The sequence below is a fragment of the Tamandua tetradactyla genome, chromosome 6 (genome assembly GCF_023851605.1).
Source record: "Tamandua tetradactyla isolate mTamTet1 chromosome 6, mTamTet1.pri, whole genome shotgun sequence".
Lineage (NCBI taxonomy): Eukaryota > Metazoa > Chordata > Mammalia > Pilosa > Myrmecophagidae > Tamandua > Tamandua tetradactyla.
Genome location: NC_135332.1, coordinates 9,114,094 through 9,135,918, shown reverse-complemented (window position 1 = coordinate 9,135,918; position 21,825 = coordinate 9,114,094). Strand labels below are relative to the sequence as shown.

General features: G+C 42.5%; 1 protein-coding gene across 14 annotated transcripts in view; it reads right to left on the bottom strand.

Moving 5' to 3' along the window:
- Window positions 1–21,825, bottom strand: part of ARSG (arylsulfatase G) — a 122,563-nt gene that overhangs the window by 17,245 nt on the left and 83,493 nt on the right. For all 14 annotated transcript variants that reach the window (XM_077163663.1, XM_077163657.1, XM_077163662.1 and 11 more), the window contains one exon: window positions 3,789–3,897. In XM_077163663.1, coding sequence (XP_077019778.1) covers window positions 3,789–3,897 — 109 coding nt within the window. The remainder of the gene's footprint in view (window positions 1–3,788; window positions 3,898–21,825) is intronic.

Here is a 21,825-nt window from a genome sequence, read left to right as displayed (position 1 = left end):
GTTTGAAACTATAATCAAATCATCTCCCTGGATGATGTAATTTAGTCAAGAGTGGTTTTTAAGCTGGATTAGGTGATGACATGTCTCCACCCATTTGGGTGGGTCTTGATTGGTTTAATGGAGTCCTATAAAAGAGGAAACATTTTGGAGGATGGGAGATTTGGAGAGAGCAGAGAATGCTGTAGCACCACAAAGCATAGAGTCCACCAGCCAGCGACCTTTGGAGATGAAGAAGTAAAACACCTCCTGGGGAGCTTCATGAAACCAGAAGCCAGGAGAGAAAGCTAGCAGATGATGCCATGTTTGCCATGTGCCCTTCCAGCTTAGAGAGAAGCCCTGACTGTGTTCGCCATGTGTCTTCCCACTTGAGGGAGAAACCCTGAACTTCATTGGCCTTCTTGAATCAAGGTATCTTTCCCTGGATGCCTTTGATTGGACATTTCTATAGACTTGTTTTAATTGGGACATTTTCTCAGCCTTAGAACACTAAACTTGCAACTTATTAAATTCCCCTTTTTAAAATTCATTCCATTTCTGGTATATTGCATTCCAGCAGCAAGCAAACTAGAACACTATAATATAAAAATTATGTGAACTGAAGTTGAGAGCATGAGTTATCAGGTTGGGATTTATTGTAAAAGGTCCTAGATTGTAAACTCTTACAGCAATCACACATATTTTGAAAGTGTAACTATTAATTCTGAATTTTGAGATACTGAGCTGTTTGCATATAACATGGTCTTTCCCAGAAACTTTGTATTTATGTGGCACCTGAGATTCAGAGTTAGAGCTCTGAACTTATGAAAGTCAGCAGTACCACATATAGGAACTGTTTAAACAAAAAGTGATCAGACATTGAGTAGAGATATGAATGAAGCTGATCTGGATAGGACTAAGGTATATCAGAAGACTGGCTAAACGATGATGTTATTCATACTTTAAAACTTCGCCTTCCAAAGTGTCAATGGCTGAGAGATTCCAAACAGAGTCGAGAGGTTATCCTGGAGGTTATCCTTACGCATTAAGTAGATATCACCTTGTTGTCCAAGATGTAGTGGAGAGGCTGGAGGGAACTGCCTGAAAATGTAGTGCTGTGTTCCGGTAGCCATGTTTCTTGATGATGATTGAACAATGATATAGCTTTCACAATGAGACTCTGTGAATGTGAAAACCTTATGTCTAATGCTCCTTTTAGCTACTATATCAACAGAAGAGTAGAACATATGGAATAAAAATAAATAACAGGGGGAACAGATGTTAAAATAAATTCAGTTTGAAATAGTGGTAGGTGAAGGCGAGGGGTAAGGGGTATGGTACGTATAGTTTTTTTTTTTCTCTCTATTATCGTTTTATTTCTTTTTCTGTTATCTTTTTATTTCCTTTTCTAAATCGATGCAAATGTACTAAGAAATGATGAATATGCAACTATGTGATGATATTAAGAATTACTGATTATATATGTAGAATGGAATGATTTCTAAATGTTTTGTTAGTTAATTTTTTTTTAATTAATAAAAAAAAACTTCGCCTTCCATGTGAGACTAAAGGGAGAGATGTTTGTTTATTGGTGCAAAGTTTATATTTTGGGTAGTACATTTCCTAATTTAACTTGTATGCTCAGTTTAGTTGAATACCATAAGTACCTGGAATCTTGAATTGGGCATGAGATTTTGTTGATTTGTCTAGGTTAGTGTGATGCCCTGATAAATCCCAGAGTGATTTGGATAAAGAAGTATTTGCAAAGTCCCTTGGTGAACTGGGGAGAAAGAGGGAAATATTCAACTTCCCCATTTGGAGAATTTATGATATTCTCAGAAGCAGTGGGGACAACTAAATCAATAGGCCAAACCCTCAATCTTGGGGTTTACCCTTATGAAACTTATTCCTGCAAAGGATAGGCTAAGCCTACTTAAAATTAGGACTAAGTGTCACCCCCCAGAGAACCTCTTTTGTTGCTCAGATGTGGCCTCTCTCTCTAAGCTAATGTGGCAAGTGAACTCACTGCCCTTCCCCCAGGTAGAACATGACTCCCAGGGGTGTAAATCTTCCTGGCAACATGGGTCAGAAATCTTGGGATGAGCTGGAACCCAGAATCAAGGGATTCAGAAAACCTTCTTGGACCAAAAGGGAGAAGAGAGAAATGAGAGAAAATAAAGAGTCAGTGGTTGAGAGATTTCAAACAGAGTCGAGAGGTTATCCTGGAGGTTATTCTTATGTATTATATAGATATCCCTTTTTAGCTTATGGAGTGGCTAGAGGAAGTACCTGAAACTGTAGAGCTGTGTTCCAGTAGCCTTGTTTCTTGAAGATGACTGTATAATGATATAGCTTTTACAATGGGACTGTGTGATTGTGAAAACCTTGTGTTTGATGCTCCGTTTATCTAGGGTACGGACAGATGAATAAAAAATATGGATAAAAAATAAACAAATAATGGGGGGACAAAGGTTAAAATAAATTGGGTAGATGGAAATACTAGTGGACAATGAGAGGGATGGGTGAGGGGTATGGGATGTATGAGTTTTTTCTTTTTTCTCTTTTATTTCCTTTTCTGGAGTGATGCAAATGTTAAAAAAAATGGTCATGGTGATGAATACACAACTATGTGATGACATTGTGAGCCATTAACCATATATCATGTATGAAATCTTTGTATTTTAAGAATGTTTGTATGTTTATATGTTAAGTTTTATCCACAAAAATATTTTTAAAAAGTTCTCCCTGTGGGACCTCAAGCAAATGCTACTTGGGGCCAAAACTTGCTCCCTTGGGCCACTGGACTAGCCCTCAAGTCAGGTGCCACCTCTAAGCCCTGAGTTCTACACGAGATGATACAACTCTAGTATGGTGCAGTAGGTGACTCGGGTGCAGAGGCCATTCCCAAATGAGAAGCATGTCCTTGGTTTTGGGAGATAAAACTGAAGAGACTGCCAAGGTATTTGTGCATGTGCAAAGCCGCCTGAGGAGGCCTGGCCCCTGTGGATGAGCGCTCAGACTACATCAAGTCGGTCCTGTACAAAAGCCTGGCCCTCTTCCTGGCCTGACATCACAGGCTCCAGGCTGAGCTGTTGTTGTCTCACCTGCTGGCCCCCGCTGTCTGCATGCTGCCTCTTCTGACTCTGCAGGGCTGACCTGGACTTCCTAGGGCCCCACGAGTTGCCGGGGATGATGCTGAGCAACCCCTACTCTGGCCATCAGAGCCATTCACCCTTTCCTTCCCCAGGGCTCCAGGCTCTCCTCTTCCATCCCCCACCCCACCCCCCAGGCCTGGGGTGCTGGCAGATGCCAGTGAAGCTTGCTTTGCTCCACTGCAAAGCTGTGTTCTTTATGCCGGAACCCATCTCCTGCTGATGGTGAAGAACCTTTGGAACTAGGAAATTAGGCTTTAACCAGACCAAAGTCTCTGAGCATGTGAACAAGCAGCAGCTTCTGCGCAGGGGCCCCTTGGTAACTGCCTATAGGCAAACTGTCATTTGGCTACCAGCGAATCCATGCTGCTGCAATCAGAGTTTTGGTCCTATCTGGGATCACGTGGCTTCCTTTTGACTTGGAGTCGCTCCCTTCTCATTTCTTCCCTCTGAATATCCTTTCTCCGGGAGACCCCTCCACACTGACAATCCCCAGGGCCCCCCAGAGCTCTTTTCCTCACCACTGTCCCTCTGCCTCCAGCCAGCTCTTACAGCAAAGGCACCTGGTGGGGGGCCCTTTCTGGGGGTTCTGACCACCCAAGCAACCATGATTTTTCTCACCTTCAACCCCAAAGTCTCAAGATAGTTGGGGTCTCGTACCTTAACAAGGCAGTGCTGGTGACATTGATGGGGACTCTGCTGGGCCAATAAGCCAGAGCCGGGACCCGGTGCCCTGCTTCCCAGGTGGTCTGCTTGGCTGGGCTTCCCCCTGCAAAAGGAGGGAGGCAGTTGGTTCATGGACGGTAATAACTCGGGACTTCCTTTCAGCTAAGAGGTGGTCTCTGGAAGCTCAGTCTCTCACCCCGATTTCCAGTAATTCTAATAAAGAAATGATTTCTATTAGTAACCAGGTATTTTTATTCAATTAGCTAATGTCTTTCAATAAATTTATATTTTCCTGGACTTAACATATGTAAACAATGGCCTCAGTCATACTGAATGTTGAATCACATCATTGTACTTTCTTTAAGGCACTTTCACCCCTGAAATTAACTCGTTTGTTAACGACGTGCTTATTTAAGTGTGTCTCTCTACCAAGAAAGCAGGGACTTCCTCAGTCTCCTTCATGCCAACAGCACCTGAGACATAACAGGTGCTTAAGAAATGTGATGAATAAATGAATTTGTCTTCTTACTGATCATAACACAACTGAAAACATACAATTATTTGAAAAGAGAGACATTCGGAAACTTCTCCAGCTGTGCGATCTGCCCAACGCCCAGTGACGGGTCTGGCATAGATTTTATTGTTTTATTTTGTTTTGCTCTGCTTTTCCTTGAACCAGTGAGATGTTCTGATGTTGTGGAGACATTGTCAGTAATAGCTCTGACCTCTTGCCTCTTGGGGGGAGGCAAAAAAGAGGTGCAATCCATGAACTTGCATTTTGATAATTTAAGGAATTATTTTTGTAACCACTAAGTCAAAAGTGACCACCAGTGTAATGATGACCAGCGGGTTGGAAGAGATGAGGTCATGTTTTATGGAAACATCCTGAATAAACGTTGCATTGAATTAATGATGACCATCTCCCACATGCTCCCCCACCCTCATCCTGGCCAAGAATTCCACAAAGTTAGCGTGTAAAAAGCCCTCCCAAAGCGATCACTCTATGGGGCTCACACATACTGTGTCCATGCAACGTCCCCATGTTTGACTGTTGTAAATAAGAAAAGCAATTATAATGGGGGAGGTGGCAGGCAAGAAAGAACCAAGGCAAAAGCTTCTGCCACTCTGTTCTCAGGCTGCTGCAAATGGAACCTTTGATGTCCCGGGCCCAGTACCCACACCGGAAATGCTCAACATTCCTGGGACATTCTCAAAACCAGTTTTAGAGACCTCCACCCCCTGCTTAAGTATTAAAACACACACACTCAACTCACATCCTATAGACTGTTTATGTTTACGAGCATGGGGCTCCCCAAACCAACTGGAGTTTGTGCAGGCTGAGTGGGAAGCCTTTTGATCTAGCCTAACATTTCACAAATATGTTCTCCCCATCGAGAGCCATATCTTCCATAAAGACTTACAGAGTCCGTGCCCAATTATTCATACACATGGAACAGAGAATGTAGAACTGCAGCAAACATAAAACGCATTTCCACGTGGCTTTGGAATGCATGACTTATGCTTCAGCTTAAGTCCAAACAGCAGGGAGGAACCATCCACAAATGCACGCACCAGGGCTCTGTAAGTCATTGCGCCCCCACCAGGGGTACTTGCGTGGAGGCTTGAGGTATGGGCGGGTGAAAATATGGGGCCTATTTATTTGCATAGCCATGGTGCACAAAATTCAAACAGACTTGCTTATCCTTTGGGGGCAGATGCTAAGGAAGGAGGAGGGCTTCGTTTGGTTCAAAGGAATAAGCCATTAGCTCTACTAGTGCACCAGGAGGCAGGAGCTGAGAGGTGGTGCCATGGTAGGCAATGGGCAATCAGGGACACCAAACGGGATGTTTCCAGGAGTCAGCTGGCCCCTATTTAATAAATTTGCTAATTGATCCTCACCATTAAGGATTCTGCTTGTTTAACACAACTTTTTTTTGTGTTGTTACTTGCATTTAATGGACTATCTTAATATATTTTTCAGAGAAAAATACTTAAATGTGTTTGCCCTATTTGAGTAGAGGACAAACTGGAAGGGTTAGGAGGAAGTCTGACAGTCAAAGAATATACATATGTCAATACAGTGGACAATCCACACGCAGAGATTTAGGAATTAAAAGAAAGAGAGAGAAGGACTGATGGAGAGGTACTCCTGCCAGCACCCACTCAAAGGGCAATTCCTCTCTAGGTGATCAACACTGGCCAGTTAGCTCCAGCTGAACCGTGGGTTCTGGCTTAAACAGAAAGATACTGTGCCAGATTGAAAGTGTTATGTACCCTAGAAAAGCCTGTTTTAATGTTTTAATGCTGATTTATTTTGTGGAGGCAGCCGTTTCTTTTAATCCTTATTCAGTACTGTAGCCTTGATTAGATTATCTCCACAGAGACGTGACCTCACCCATTCCAGGTAGGTCCTGATTAGTTTACTAGAATCCTTTAAAAGAGGAAGCATTTTGGAAAAAGCTTCAGAGCCAGAGGTGAGCCATGAGAACCACAAGAGCCCACATAGCTGGAGACCTTTGGAGGTGAAGAAGAAAAACGTCCTTGGGGGAGCTTCATGAAACAAGAAGTCAGGAGAGAAAGCTAGCAGATGTCGCCATGGCCGCCATGTGCCCTTCCAGTTGAGAAAGAGACTCTGAATGTCATCAGGCTTCTTGAACCGAGGTATCTTTCCCTGGATACCTTAGATTGGACATTTTCAAGGCCTTAGAACGGTAAACTTGCAACATATTAAATTCCCTTTCTTAAAAGGGAATTTTAAGAAATTCCCACTTCTGGCATTCTGGCAGCTAGCAAACTAGAACAGATACAATTCTATTTCCAGAATTGTATATTTCAGCTCTGGAATATACAGAGCTGGAATATTCCAGCTCTTCAAATGATCACAGGACCCCAGATTTCAGACTCTGAAGGAATTTAGGAGTTCACTGTGTGGGCAAGCAATTGTAAAAAATATAGTTTCCGCAACATGAGCATCATCCTTCTCCAAATCCCAGGTTCTCACCAGTCCCACTGAGGAAACACATAACTTTTATAAACCGGATCTGCATTATCCGTGGGTCCCCAGGGTGTGGAGTCTAATTATCAGCTGCATGTGCCTGTATCTAATAGTGCTCCTTGTGGTCTACCTGCCCCTAGGACAATGTCCCTTGTCCCCCAGTTTTCTTTGGTGATACCTGCCCCTACGAAGGCAAACTCACTCCTAGCTAAACACACCTATAACAGTAACAAAAACGTCTGCTATTTACCCAGCACGAAGCCCCAAGTTCAGTGCTCCTCAGCATGATGTTAAGTCTTTCCTTTGATTATCTCATTTAATCCTTATGCCATCCTCGGGAGCTTGGCACTATTATCCCTATTTCCCAGATGAGGAAACTAAAGCTCCCAGAGGTTACTTAACCCACCCAAGGTCACACAGCTGGCAAATGGTAAAGTCAGGATTTGAATCCAGGTCTAAGCAAACAGCCAGAACCTTTTCCACTAAATTATTCTGCTTCTTCTTTTTTTTTTTTTTTTAACATGGGCAGGCACCAGGAATTGAACCCGGGTCCTCTGGCATGGCAGGCGAGCATCCTTGCCTGCTGAGCCACCTGGTTCTGCTTCTTAAAGGTGGATGCAGTTCAGTGGTGTTTTCTAGGACAGCAGTTACCATCCCTGAAAGCATCTCTGAGTCACTTAGGGGAACATTTTTAAAATGCCCATGTCAAGAACCATTCCCCAGAGATGGTGATTTAATTGGCCCAGATGCCAATGTCTTTTAAAGCTCTTCCAGGGATTCATTGTGGAGAGTGACTATTCCAGGGAAAAGCAGGAAAGGGTAAGATCAGGAGGTGGGCACAGCACATTTCAAAACTAAATGTGGCTTATACACTTTATAATCTCAGGCTTTACATTGTCCATAGCTTAATACCTTTATGCCATATAATCATAAATGCAACCATATAATTTATAGCAAGAAGAGAGAAATCCTTACATTAAACTCCCGTGCACTTTTCAATCCCGAAAGCTATCTGTTAGCGGGGATGGACCTCAGTGCTTTACTCAGTGGTTCCGACACATCAAAAGTGTTGGTTGCATTTGGCTTCTTGCTGAGGCGTGCCTGCGTGAGGGCCAGGGAATGCAGCTCGCTGCGCCTGCGGTCAGTCATGACTCTAATTAAGGCAGAATCTCTTACTTAAAGCAATAAATATTTAGCCTCAGCAACCAAAATATAAACAGAATCATGATTCATGAATTTGCTTACTTGTTCTTCCCTGGCTGCGGAAGTGAACTGGCATTCCGTGATGCATCAGAAAGAGGGCAAGCCGAGGACGGCGCTTGTCTGCCCTCGCTGGGGAACAGCCGTCTTCCTTGCGGCGTCCCCACCCACCCCCTCTAACCACGTGGCAGTGGCAGAATTCTCAACCTCCCTGAGACTCAAGAGTGATCCTTCTCCTCTCCTAAGGCTGCAGAAGAGTTACATAAGATCAGGTACATAAAGTTCTAGGCAAGGTACTTTGGCATATAGTGCCTGCCTTGGAACGTACCCAACAGATGCAATCAAAATAAAGAATACAAATAAAACAGGAAGCCCAAACCAACATAACAGGTAGAACACAGCAGAACTCACTTCCAACCTGGCAGCTCACACACTGAACTCAGCCCATTGACAGTCTGATTTGGCACCCACAGGTTAATTTTGAATGTCAACAGACCGAGCTCCCTCTGCGGTTGACTGAATGCCTAATGCTCTCCACAACTCAGAATAAGCGAGCATTTGTTTATTTATGTCACCTACCTGGCCCACAGAGGCGCTGGAAGGTGTGACCCGGGTAAGAGGCGCACACCTGTCCTAAGGAGCGTGTGATCTGTAACCTTTGAAAGCCACACGCTTCCTCTCTAAATATAAACCTGTGCCCCTGCCAAGGGCGGTGTAGTGTTGCGAGCTCTCTAGAAAACACAGGACAGCCAGGACTCTGCTCGGGACCCGGGACTCTGGCTGGCCTGGGGTGGGGGGGGGCCCGAGCTTGGTGACTGGAGGCTTGCACCAAAACTGGTGGCCAGAGGTCAGGTGGGAGACACGAGCCGCCGCCGCCGCTGGGTCCCTGTCAGAGGGCCCTGTCCCCAACTGCCACCCAAGGCCTGCCCCGCCCCTCGCACCCCACCCAGCAGCACCCCAAATGGGATGGAGGGCCCGGGTGCAGCGGCCGCGTCCCAGCAGGAAAGGTTGTGCAGCAACCCGAGCGCATAAAGTTATAAATAGCTAAGGTCCCCCCGAAGCCTTGCAGGCCAAATTCAACAGAATGTTTCCTCATCACCGAGGGAGAGGAAGGAACAGTTCTGCTCTTCAAATAAAACAAGAAAAGGTTTTCCAGACAGCGGAGCCGTCCGTTAGGGGAAAAACAAAGGTGTCGGTTCTGTCCCGGGTAGGAAATGGATCTGGAGTGAGGCAGGGCGGGGCAGCTGCTCGAGCCAGGCCTCGGCCCCCCGGCTGGGGCTGGGGGGCACTAGGATACTGTCCGTGCCCTTTTTCCTTGGGAAATGGCAGGCCCGCTCTGCTCTGTCTCCCCCTCCGCACTCCGCTCCCCCACCTTCCCCAGTTGGGTTTCTGTCATCTGGGCAGGACCCCAGGCCAGCTGAGTGGTGCATCCACTCTTGGGGATGGGGTGAAAAGATGACTCCAAGAGACGCTGCCTCATCCCATCAGCTGAGCAGGGCAGCTTGGCCAGGAAAGGAAAGGGAAGACAAGGTGGGGGGCCCGGGGGCCTCAGGAACAGGGGAAGGCAGCGTGTGGCCTGACACAGCGGGTTGTCTGCGGGCAGAATGAAGCAGGATCCCGGGTACTGTTTGTCCTGCTCTGTTGCGAAAACATTGATTGTCTTCTCTCTTTCATCTGCTCTCAAGACTGGCCTGCTCACAACAGGATGTTCAGACACCCCGCTGTGACGGAGCCTGGGCGGGGAGGTGCAGGTGGTCCAGAGGGACCCCAAGGCCCTTTCACCTGAGCCCCCTCACCACCCCCCTCCCACAGTGCCTGGCCCCTGCCCAGCTGCCCACAGGGCCTTGCCTGGCTTCCCAGAGGCCCCAGCCATGTTCCCGGCAGAGAGGATGAAGGAGGCTGTATAGACAGGAAACTTGTTTGGACAAGGAGGAGGGGAAATGTTTACCCCTAGGCAAAGTTTGCTTTCAGACTCTCCTGGGGAATAAAAGAGATGGCCTCCAGTCCCCACCCTAGCAGCCCCAACACAAATTCAAACCCTGAGCCCCACAGATACTATATCAAGCCACAAAGGTGGCAGCAGGGCCCTGCCCCAAAATAAGGAGCAATTGAGGCAACCGAAGCCCTGCTTCTGAGCAAAATTCCCAAAGACGGAAACCCAGAACACTTCTAATGTTATCCACACGGTGTTTCAAGTCGCGCACGTATTCGAGCAGGAGGATTGTCTTCCGGGCAATTTCCGAGCCCGTTCCAGGTCTTCTCTTTTTGGGGCACACTTAGTGTGTCCCCTAGGAGTGAACGAACAGACTCTTATGGGGCTAGTGGAGGCCAAACCCAAGGAGGATCTCTCCCAGGGGAGATCCAGGGGAGATCCAGGTCGATTCCCACGGCCTCGGGCAAGGGGCTCCATTCGTCCCACCTCACACACCAGGGTCCGCTTTTACTCCTCAGCTGAGTCCAGAGTCAAGCCCAGTGTGGGCCTGCAAAACCACCAGCACTTTCCACCATGACTCTCAGCCCCTCACAGATGTAGAGAGAGCCAGACTGCTGCAGGGGCTCAAGATATCCTCCTTGTTGACCATGAGGTCCGAAGAAGTAACCCAAGACTTGGCAGACAGCAGTGCTCAGGTGCCACGAGCTGCGAGTTGGAGCGAGGGGCGGGGGGAGGGGTGTAGGTGAGACCCTCCTGGGCCTCCGCTTCCAAATCTGGCCACCCAGGAGGTTGGACTAAAGACCACTGGGGTATCCTCCAACACTGGCATTCTTCAAGGCCGACGATTTTTTGGGGGGATTGTTCCTGGCCTCTGTCATTTCTAATCTGTGGCTCAATGGACTCGAGCCTGCTTGGTACTTGCCCCTCTCCCCACCCTCAGCCCAATGGATATTAGGGGGATCTTTTAAAATTAAATAACGTGCAAGATGGTGGCAAGATGGTGTGGCATTTAGTTCATCTTCCAGAGCAGCTAATAAATAGCCAGGAACAGTACAGAACAACTCCTGGGGCCACGTCAGTGACTGGACACACAGCGTACACCAGTCTGGACCAGCTGGACAGGCTGCAGCCCACCCAGAACCATGAGTCCCCAAGCTGCAGTGGCCGGTGCCCCTCCCCCACAGGCTGCTTGGCATAGGGGAAAGGAAAGAAAATTTACCAGCAGAAGGGGCTGAGTGCAACCAAGCTCCAACTGTGGAATTAATTAACAAATTCTGACCACTAAAAACAGGCCCCCAGTTCAGCTGAACCTCGAGTAAAAGCTGAGGTTGCTGGTTTCTGTCCCTGTGCAGAGAGGACAGGGCTGACGGAAAAAGAAAAAAAACAGAGGTTTTTCAGATCGAATAGCACATAATACTTGAAAGGGTCTGGGCCCTGAAGGAAAGGAGGGGGCACACAGGACCTAGAGATACACAAAGCAAGATACCAACTTAAGCTCTTGATTGGTAAACCCTCGAATGGGGGTCCTGCTCTGGAAAGGATCTTTCTTTTTCTTTTTTGTGGCTGTGTTTCTACGGCTTGACTACTGTTTGTATACAGCTGCAAAGCTTCTCAGGCTCCAACTGCACCAGGCATAGGCAGAATTGAGCTTGTTTGAGTGTTTGTCTGGAGCCTGTGCCTTCCCCAGGAGAGGGGTGGGTCCAGCTCAGGTGGATTCCCTCCCTCAAGGAATTCAGACCCCAGGGTCTGGAAAAGTGAAGCAATTAAAGCCAGCCCAGAACCTCTGCTCTGTCTCAACCATGCCGCCAGAAGGGATAGTCTGCTGAAGTTAAAGATACCGCACCAACTTATGCTGGTGGGACCTGCAGGCAGAAAAGTGCCACATATTGGACAGGATAGGAAAAACACAGAGTCCAGAGGCTTCATAAGAAAGCCTTTCAACCTGCTGGGTCTCACCCTTAGGGAAAACTGACAAAGAAGACTCTTTCTCCTGAGAGGAGGCCAGTTTTGTCTGGGAAAATCTGGTTGGGGTCTATAATACCTAAGTAGACCCTCCTAAGGGTGGGTAGGTGGGAAGCTACCAGACAGACAGGGCAAGAAACAAGAACTGAAAAATTCTGATATGCTTAGCAAAACCTAAGCTAGAGGTCTAGAATAAGCTGAACTGAATGTTAAAGAACAGATAGACAACAAAATCATCCAGCAAGAAAATCCTAGGTAAAAAAAAAAGTGAAAACAATCTCCAGAATAAACTAATTAAGTTAATTAAATGCCTAGATGCCAGCAAAAAATAATGAATCATACTAGGAAAATTGAAGATATGGCCCAGTCAAAGGAACAAACCAACAATTCAAAGGAGATACAGGAATTGAAACAATTAACTCAAAATGTTCAAACAGACATGGAAAACCTCATCAAAAATCAAATCAATGAATTGAGGGAGGATATAAAAAAGGCAAGGAATGAACAAAAAGAAGAAATCATAAGTCTGAACAAACAAATCACAGTACTTATGGGAATGAAAGGCACAGTAGAAGAGATGAAAAAAACTACAATGCCATATTTCAAGAGGCAGAAGATAGGATTAGTGAACTGGAGGATGGGACATCTGAAATCCAACAAGCAAAAGAAAATATAGGGAAAAGAATGAAAAAATATGAGCAGAGACTCAGGGAATTGAATGACAACATGAAGCACATGAATATATGAGTTGTGGGTGTCCCAGAAGGAGAAGAAAAGGTAAAAGGAGGAGAAAAACTAATGGAGGAAATTATCACTTAAAAATTCCCAGCTCTTATGAAAGACTTAAAATTACAGATCCAAGAAGTGCAGTGTACCCCAAGCAGAATAGATCCAAACAGACATACTCCAAGAAACTTACTAATCAGAATGTCAGATGTCAAAGAGAAAGAGAGAATCTTGAAAGCAGCAAGAGAAAAGCAATCCATCATATACAAGGGAAGCCCAGTAAGACTATGTGTAGATTTCTCAGCAGAAACCATGGAGGCAAGAAGACAGTAGGATGATATGTTTAAGTTACTAAAAGGGAAAAACTATCAACCAAGAATTCTATATCCAGCAAAGTCACCCCTCAAAAATGAGGGAGAAATTAAAACATTTTCAGACAAAAAATCACTGAGAGAATGTGTGACCAAGAGACCAGCTCTGCAAGAAATACTAAAGGGAGCATTATAGACAGATAGGAAAGAGAGGTGTGGAGAAGAGTGCAGAAATGAAGACTATCAGTAAAGGTAAAAAGAAGAAAAATTCGATATGACATATAAAATGTAAAAGGCAAATGGTAGAAGAAAGTACTGCCTAAACAGTAGTAACACTAAATGTTAATGGATTAAACTCCCCAATCAAAAGACATAGACTGGCAGAATGGATTTAAAATACAGGACCCATATATATGCTGTCTACAGGAGACACATCTTGGACCTAAGGATAAGCATAGGTTGAAAGTGAAAGGTTGGGAGAAGACATTCCATGCAAATAACAATCATAAGAGGGCAGGAGTAGCTATACTAATATCCAACAAATTAGACTTCAAATGTAAAACAGTTAAAAGAGACAAAGAAGGACATCATGTATTAATAAAAGGAACAATTCAACAAGAAGACATAACAATCATAAATATTTATGCACCAAGCCAGAATGCTCCAAAATACATGAGGCAAACACTGAAAACAGTGAAAAGAGAAATAGACTCATCTACCATAATAGTTGGAGACTTCAATTTCCCACTCTCATCAATGGAAAGAACATCTAGAGAAAGGATCAAAAAAGAAACAGAGAATTTGAATAATACAATAAAGGAGCTAGACTTAACAGACATTTATAGAACACTACACTCCACAACAGCAGGATATACCGTTCTCTCAAGGGCTCATGGATCATTCTCAAGGATAGACCATATGCTGGGTCACAAAGCAAGGCCCAATAAATTTAAAAAGATTGAAATCATACAAACACTTTCTCAGATCATAAAGGAAAGAAGTTGGAAATCAATAATAGGCAGAGTGCCAAAAAATTCACAAATATCTGGATGCTCAACAACATACTCTTAAACAACCAATGCATCAAGGAAGAAATTAGAAGAGAAATCAGTAAATATCTCAAGGCAAATGAAATGAATTCACAACAGATCAAAATTTATGGGATGCAGCAAAGGCAATACCAAGAGGGAAATTTATTGCCCTAAATGCCTATATCAGAAAAGAAAAAAGAGCAAAAATTGAGGAATTAAATGTCCACTTGGAAGAACTAGAGAAAGAACAGCAAACAAACCCCAAAACAAGCAAAAGGAAAGAAATAATGAAGGTTAGAACAGAAATAAATGAAATTGAGAACACAAAAACAATCGAGAAAATCAACAAAACCAGAAGTTGGTTCTATGAGAAAATCAATAAGATTGATGGACCCTTAGCAAGCTTGACAAAAAGAAGAGAGAGGATGCAAATAAATAAAATCAGAAATGGAAGAGGAGACATAACTACTGACCCTGCAGAAATAAAGGAGGTAATAAGAGGATACTATGAACAACTTTATGCTAATAAACTAGACAATTTAAATGAAATGGGCAACTTTCTAGAAAGGCATGAACAACCAACATTGACTCAAGAAGAAATAGATACCCTCAACAAACCAATCACAAGTAAAGAAATTGAATAAGTCATTAAGAAGCTCTCCAAAAAGAAAAGTCCAGGACCAGATGGCTTCACATGTGAATTCTACCAAACATTCAAGAAAGAATTAGTACCAATCCTGCTAAATTTTTTTAAAAATTGAAGAGGAGGGAAGGCTACCCACCTCATTCTATGAAGCCAACATCATCCTCATACCAAAGCCAGACAAAGATATTACAAGAAAATAAAATTGCAGACCAATGCCTGTAATGAATAGAGATGTAAAAAATCATCAACAAAATTCTTACAAATCGAATCCAGCAGCACATTAAAAGAATTATACACCATGACCAAGTAGGATTCATCTCAGGTATGCAAGATGGTTCAACATAAGAAAATCAATTAATGCAATAACCATATTAACAAATCAAAGCAGAAAAACCACATGATCATCTCAATTGATGCAGAAAAGATATTTGATAAAATTCAACATCCTTTCTTGTTGAAAACACTTCAAAGGAAAGGAATAGAAGGGAACTTTCTCAACATGATAAAGGGAATATATGAGAAATCTACAGCTAATATCATCCTCAATGGGGAAAAACTGAAAACTTTCCCCTTAAGATCAGGAACAAGACAAGGATGTCCACTGTCACCATTGTTATTCAACATTGTGTTGGAAGTTCTAGCCAGAGCAAATAGACAAGAAAAAGAAATACAAGGCATCAAAATTGGAAAGGAAGAAGTAAAACTATCACTATTTGCAGATGATATGATACTATATGTTGAGAACCCTGAAAAATCCACAGCAAAACTACTAGAGCTAATAAATGAGTACAGCAAAGTGGCAGGTTACAAGGTCAACACTCAAAAACCTGTAGTGTCAAAATGGATCAAAGATCTAAACATTAGGTCTAAGACCATAAAACAGTTAGAGGAAAATGTAGGGAGATATCTTATGAATCTTACAATTGGAGGCGGTTTTATGGACCTTAAACCTAAAGCAAGAGCACTGAAGAAAGAAATAAATAAATGGGAGCTCCTCAAAATTAAACACTTTTGTGCATCAAAGAACTTCATCAAGAAAGTAGAAAGACAGCCTACACAATGGGAGACAATATTTGGAAACGACATATCAGATAAAGGTCTTAGTATCCAGAATTTATAAAGAAATTGTTCAACTCAACAACAAAAAGACAGCCAACCCAATTACAAAATGGGAAAAAGACTTGAACAGACACCTCTCAGAAGAGGAAATACAAATGGCCAAAAGGTACATGAAGAGATGCTCAATGTCCCTAGCCATTAGAGAAATGCAAATCAAAACCACAATGAGATATCATCTCACACCCACCAGAATGGCCATTATCAACAAAACAAAAAATGACAAGTGCTGAAGAGGATGCGGAGAAAGAGGCACACTTATCCAGTGTTGGTGGGAATGTCAAATGGTGCAACCACTGTGGAAGGCAGTTTGGTAGTTCCTCAAAAAGCTGAATATAGAATTGCCATATGACCCAGCAATACCATTGCTAGGTATCTACTCAAAGGACTTAAGGGCAAAGACACAAACGGACATTTGCACACCAATGTTTATAGCAGCGTTATTTATAATTGCAAAGAGATGGAAACAGCCAAATTGTCCATCAACAGACGAGTGGCTAAACAAACTGTGGTATATACATATGATGGAATATTATGCAGCTTTAAGACAGAATAAACTTATGAAGCATGTAATAACATGGATGGACCTAGAGAACATTATGCTGAGTGAGTCCAGCCAAAAACTAAAGGACAAATACTGTATGGTCCCACTGATGTGAACCAACATTCGAGAATAAACTTGGAATATGTCATTGGTAACAGAGACCATCAGGAGTTAGAAATAGGGAAAGATAATGGGTAATTGGAGCTGAAGGGATACAGACTGTGCAACAGGACTGGATACAAAAACTCAAAAATGGACAGCACAATACTACCTAATTGTAATGTAATTATGTTAAAACACTGAATGAAGCTGCATCTGAGCTATAGTTTTTTTGTTTTGTTTTGTTTTGTTTTTTAATATATATTTTTTGTATTTTTTATTTTTATTTTTTTCTCTATATTATCATTTTATTTCTTTTTCTGTTGTCTTGCTATTTCTTTTTCTAAATCGATGCAAATGTACTAAGAAATGATGATCATACATCTACATGATGATATTAAGAATTACTGATTGTATATGTAGAATGGAATGATTTCTAAATGTTGTTAGTTAATTTTTTTTAATTAAAAAAAAAAAAACCTGTAGTGTTTCTATACACTGGTAATGAACAATCTGAGGGGGAAATCAAGAAAAAAAATCCATTTACAATTGCAGCTAAAAGAACAAATATTTAGGAATACATTTAACTAAAGATACAAAAGATCTATACAAAGAAAACTACAAGAAATTGCTAAAAGAAATCACAGAAGACCTAAATAGATGGACGGGCATACTGTGTTCATGGATTGGAAAACTAAATATAGTTAAGATGTCAATTCTACCTAAATTGATTTACAGATTCAATGCAATACCGATTAAAATCCCAAAAACTTACTTTTCAGAAATAGAAAAACCAATAGCCAAATTTATCTAGAAGGGTAGGGTGCCCTGAATAGCTAAAAATATCCTGAGAAAGAAAAATGAAGTCGGAGGTCTCACGCTACCTGATTTTAAGGTGTATTACGAAGCTACAGTGGTCAAAACAGCACGGTACTGGCATAAAGATAGATATACTGACCAATGGAATAGAATAGAGTGTTCAGATATAGACACTCTCATCTACGGACAACTGATCTTTGATAAGGCAGTCAAGCCAACTCACCTGGGACAGACAGTCTCTTCAATAAATGGTGCCTAGAGAACTGGATATCCACATGCAAAAGAATGAAAGAGGATCCATATCTCACACCCTATACAAAAATTAACTCAAAATGGATCAAAGACCTAAACATTAGATCTAAGACCATAAAAGTGTTAGAAGAAAATGTAGGGAAATATCTTATAAATCTTATAATAGAAGGCGGTTTCCTAGACCTTACACCCAAAGCATGAGCATTGAAGAAAGAAAGATATAAATGGGAACTCCTCAAAATTAAACACATTTGTGCATCAAAGAACTTCGTCAAGAAAGTAAAAAGCCTACACAATGGGAGACAATATTTGGAAACAATATATCAGATAAAGGTCTAGTATCCAGAATATATAAAGAGATTGTTCAACTCAACAACAAAAAGACAGACAACCCAATTACAAAATGGGCAAAAGACTTGAATAGACTCTTCTCAGAAGAGGAAATAGAAGTGGCCAAAACGCACATGAAAAGATGCTCAACGTCTCTGCCTATTAGGGAAATGCAAATCAAAACCACAATGACGTATCATCTCACACCCACCATAATGGCCATTATTAATAAAACAGAAACCAACAAGTGCTGGAGAGGCTGTGAAGAAAGAGACACACTTATCCACTGTTGGTGGGAATATCAAATGGTACAACCACTGTGGAAGGCAGTTTGGCAGTTCCTCAGGAAGGTAAATATAGAATTGCTATATGACCTGACAATACCATTGCTAGGTGTCTACTCAGAGGGCATGAAGGCAAGGACACAAACAGACATTTGCCCACCAATGTTTATGGCAGCATTATTTACAATTGTGAAGACACGGAAACAGCCAAAATGTCCATCAACAGATGAGCGGCTAAACAAGCTGTGGTATATACATACGATGGAATATTATGCAGCTGTAAGACAGAATAAATTTATGAAGTATGTTACCACATGGAATGACCTTAAGGACATTACACTGAGTGAGATTAGACAGAAACAAAAGGACAAATACTGTATAGTCTCACTGATATGAATTAACATTAATGAATGAACTTGGAGAATTTCAGTTAAGAACAGAGACCATCAGGCAATAGAAATAGGGTAGATATTGGGTAATTGGAGCTGAAGGGATACAGATTGTGCAACGGGATTGATTGTAAAACTTCAGAAATGAACAGCACAATACTACCTGATTATAGCACAATAATGTTAGAACACTGAATGAAGTTCAATGTGAGAATGATAGAGGGAGGAGGGCTGGGGGCACAAATGAAATCAGAAGAACAGATATACAATAAAGACTGAGATGGAATAATCTAGGAATGCCTAGAGTGTATAATGATAGTGACTAATTGTACAAATTTAAAAACATTTTTGCATGAGGAAGAAAAAGGAATGTCAATACTGCAGGGTATTGAAAATAGATGGCAATTAATATTGTAAAACTTTATGTGTGAGACAAAAACAAAAAATGTTTATTTGGTACAAAATTTATATTTTAACTAGTGCACTTCCTAATATAACTTATGTGGAAAGCTTAATTGAACACAAGAAATACATGAAACCTTGAGGAGGGCATGAGATTTTGTAGGTTTGTCCAGAGTGATGCCCCAATAAATCCCAGAGTGATTCAAATAGTGAATAAAAAAGTATTTGCAAAGCCCCCTTGAGGGAATGGTGAGAAAGGGGGAAAACTCAACTTTCCCCAGTGGAGAATTCTTGATATTCTCACAAGCAGTGGGGACAACCAAAGCAATAGGTGGAGCCCTCAAACTGGGGGTTTGTTCATATGAAACTTAACCCCGCAAAGGATAGGCTAAGCCTACTTAAAATTAGGCCTAAGAGTCACCCCCCAGAGAACCTCTTTTGTTGCTCAGATGTGGCCTCTCTTTCTTAGCCAACATGACAAGCAAACTCAACTGTCTCCCCCTCTCAACGTGGGACATGACTCCCAGGGGTGTGGATCTTCCTGGTAACATGGGACAGAAATCCTAGAATGAGCTGGGACTCAGCAACAAGGGATTGAGAAAACCTTCTTGACCAAGGTTTTTTTTGGTCATTCAAGCAAAATGAGACAAAATAAAGTATCAATGGCTGAGAGATTCCAAACAGAGTAGAGAGGTTATCCCGGAGGTTATTCTTACGCATTATATAGATACTACCTTTTTAGTTCAGGTGTAATGGAGAGGGTGGAGGGAACTGCCTGAAAATGTAGAGCTGTGTTCCAGTAGCCATGTTTCTTAAAGAAGATTGCATAATGATATAGCTTTCACAATGTGACTGTGTGATTGTGAAAACCTTGTGTCTGATGCTCCTTTTATCTACCTTATTGACAGACAAGTAGAACATATGGATTAAAAACAAATGAATAATAGGGGAACAAATGTTAAAATAAATTTAGTAGATTGAAATGCTAGTGATCAATGAAAGTGAGGGGTAAGGGGTAAGGTATATATGAATTTTTTCCTGTTTTCTTTTTATTTCTTTTTCTGAACTGATGCAAACATTCTAAGAAATTATCATGATGATGAATATACAATTTTAAAAAATTGAATAACGTGCTGGAGAAAAGTGGGAGGGGTTGGGGGGAGGTTACTGCCCAGTGAGCCCAGGGCTTTCTTTTGGGGTGATGACGTATTTTGTAACTCAGAGGTGATAGCCGTACAACATGCAAACATACTAAATGCCACTGACCCATGCACTTTAACATGGTTAACTTTGTGTTACATTGAGTTTCACTTCAGTTTTTTTTAAATTGAAGAATGTCACTCTTAAAATCTTTCCATGGCTTCACGTATCCTCAGAATTAAAGCTAAAATCATCAGGCTGCAAGAAAAGACCTGCTTTTCCTCCAGGCTTGTCTCTCCCTACTCAACCCGCCCCTGACAGGCTCCAGACACACAGACAGCCCGGCAGCTCCCGCCCTCCAGGCTTCCCAGCTCTGCCACTAGCCACGGCCCTTGCCCAGCACCTCCCCTGCACCCCATGCCCCACCCCCATTCCCCGGGACTCCTCGCTCTCTCCTACTCACTCTTCAAGACTCAAGCCACTTCAGGGAAGCCTTTCTGTTTCCCCTCTTGTCTGGGTGAGATGCCCTCATGCTCCCCTTTTTCGTGGAGGTATTATAATCACCTCCTTAAGTGTCTGCTTCCAGCCATTGTCCAGTGGAACTTTCTACAATGATGGAAACATTCTATATTACACTATCCAGTAAGAAAGGCATGCATGTGGCTACTGAGCCCTTGACGTGTGGCTAGTGTGACCAAGGAATTTAATTTTAATTAATTTTAATTTCAATAGCCACACGTGCAAATCAGCAGGTCAGCTCCTTTGGGAGCACAGAGCTAACTCACAGATCTTTATCTCCTGGTCTCCATGCTCTCTGGACTACTGCCCCAGAGGGGCTGATTCACAAGCTCTTCCAGGCTTTCTAATCAAGGAGCAAAGATGGGAGTGTGGCCTGAGAGTGTCCCACAACCGAAGAGGAAGAATTATAATCAGCTAATGCAAAAAAAGGGGAAAAAAACCACCCCCAACCCATAATGTACTTCCCCAGGTCACTGCTGTTTGCAGGCATCAGGCTTATTTCCACCCACTTCCAAACTTCCCCATCATCTTTCTCTGATCCAACTGTCTTCAAGAATCAGAACACATAGCACAGCATTCTTGAACTGGAGAGAACCAAAGAGATTAATTTAGAGAGAGAAAGAAACACCAATATCCCAAGGGATGGAGCAGCAAAAGGTCATTAGTGGGCGCGGGGTGGGGGTGGAGTGGCACCCAGTTCTCCGACCCCCAATCCAAGCCTCCAGATGCTAGAAATGGCCACAGTTCTGGCAGCTAACTCACTTGTAAAGTTCTCAGAGGACCTGCTCCAAAGGCCTGCAGGCTAAAGGTGAAAATTAACGAATGATCAGCACTTCCTTCTTGCCACCAGCTACAAGGTACGCAGATGTTCCGGTCTCTAGGGAGCTACGAATATTCTGCCAAACTGATGGGAACAGGAGCCCAGCAGACAGCTGGGGGTCCTTGGTTCAGAAGTTAACTGGTAAGCAGGGAAAACCCAGCCCCAGATTTTAAATTCCACCATAGACAAAATCCTCTAAGGGGATCATAAAAAGACAGGCTCACCTTTGAACCCCTCGGATATGGGCACCTGCTAAAAATTTTTAATTTTTAACTTTAAATAATACAAGTTTGCTGTGTGTCTGTGTTGGGGGGTTAAAATAACTTCTAAACCCTATCTCCCTGTCCAGAGCTAATTACTGTTAATTTTTTTTAACCATTTGTTGCCTGTTTCAACAAATCTTTATTTTTTTCCCTTACTTTTATATAATGAAATAATTTCACAATATTTTTATATATAATACTTTTATATAATGAAATAATTTCATTATATAAAAGTATACCTTTCTTATTT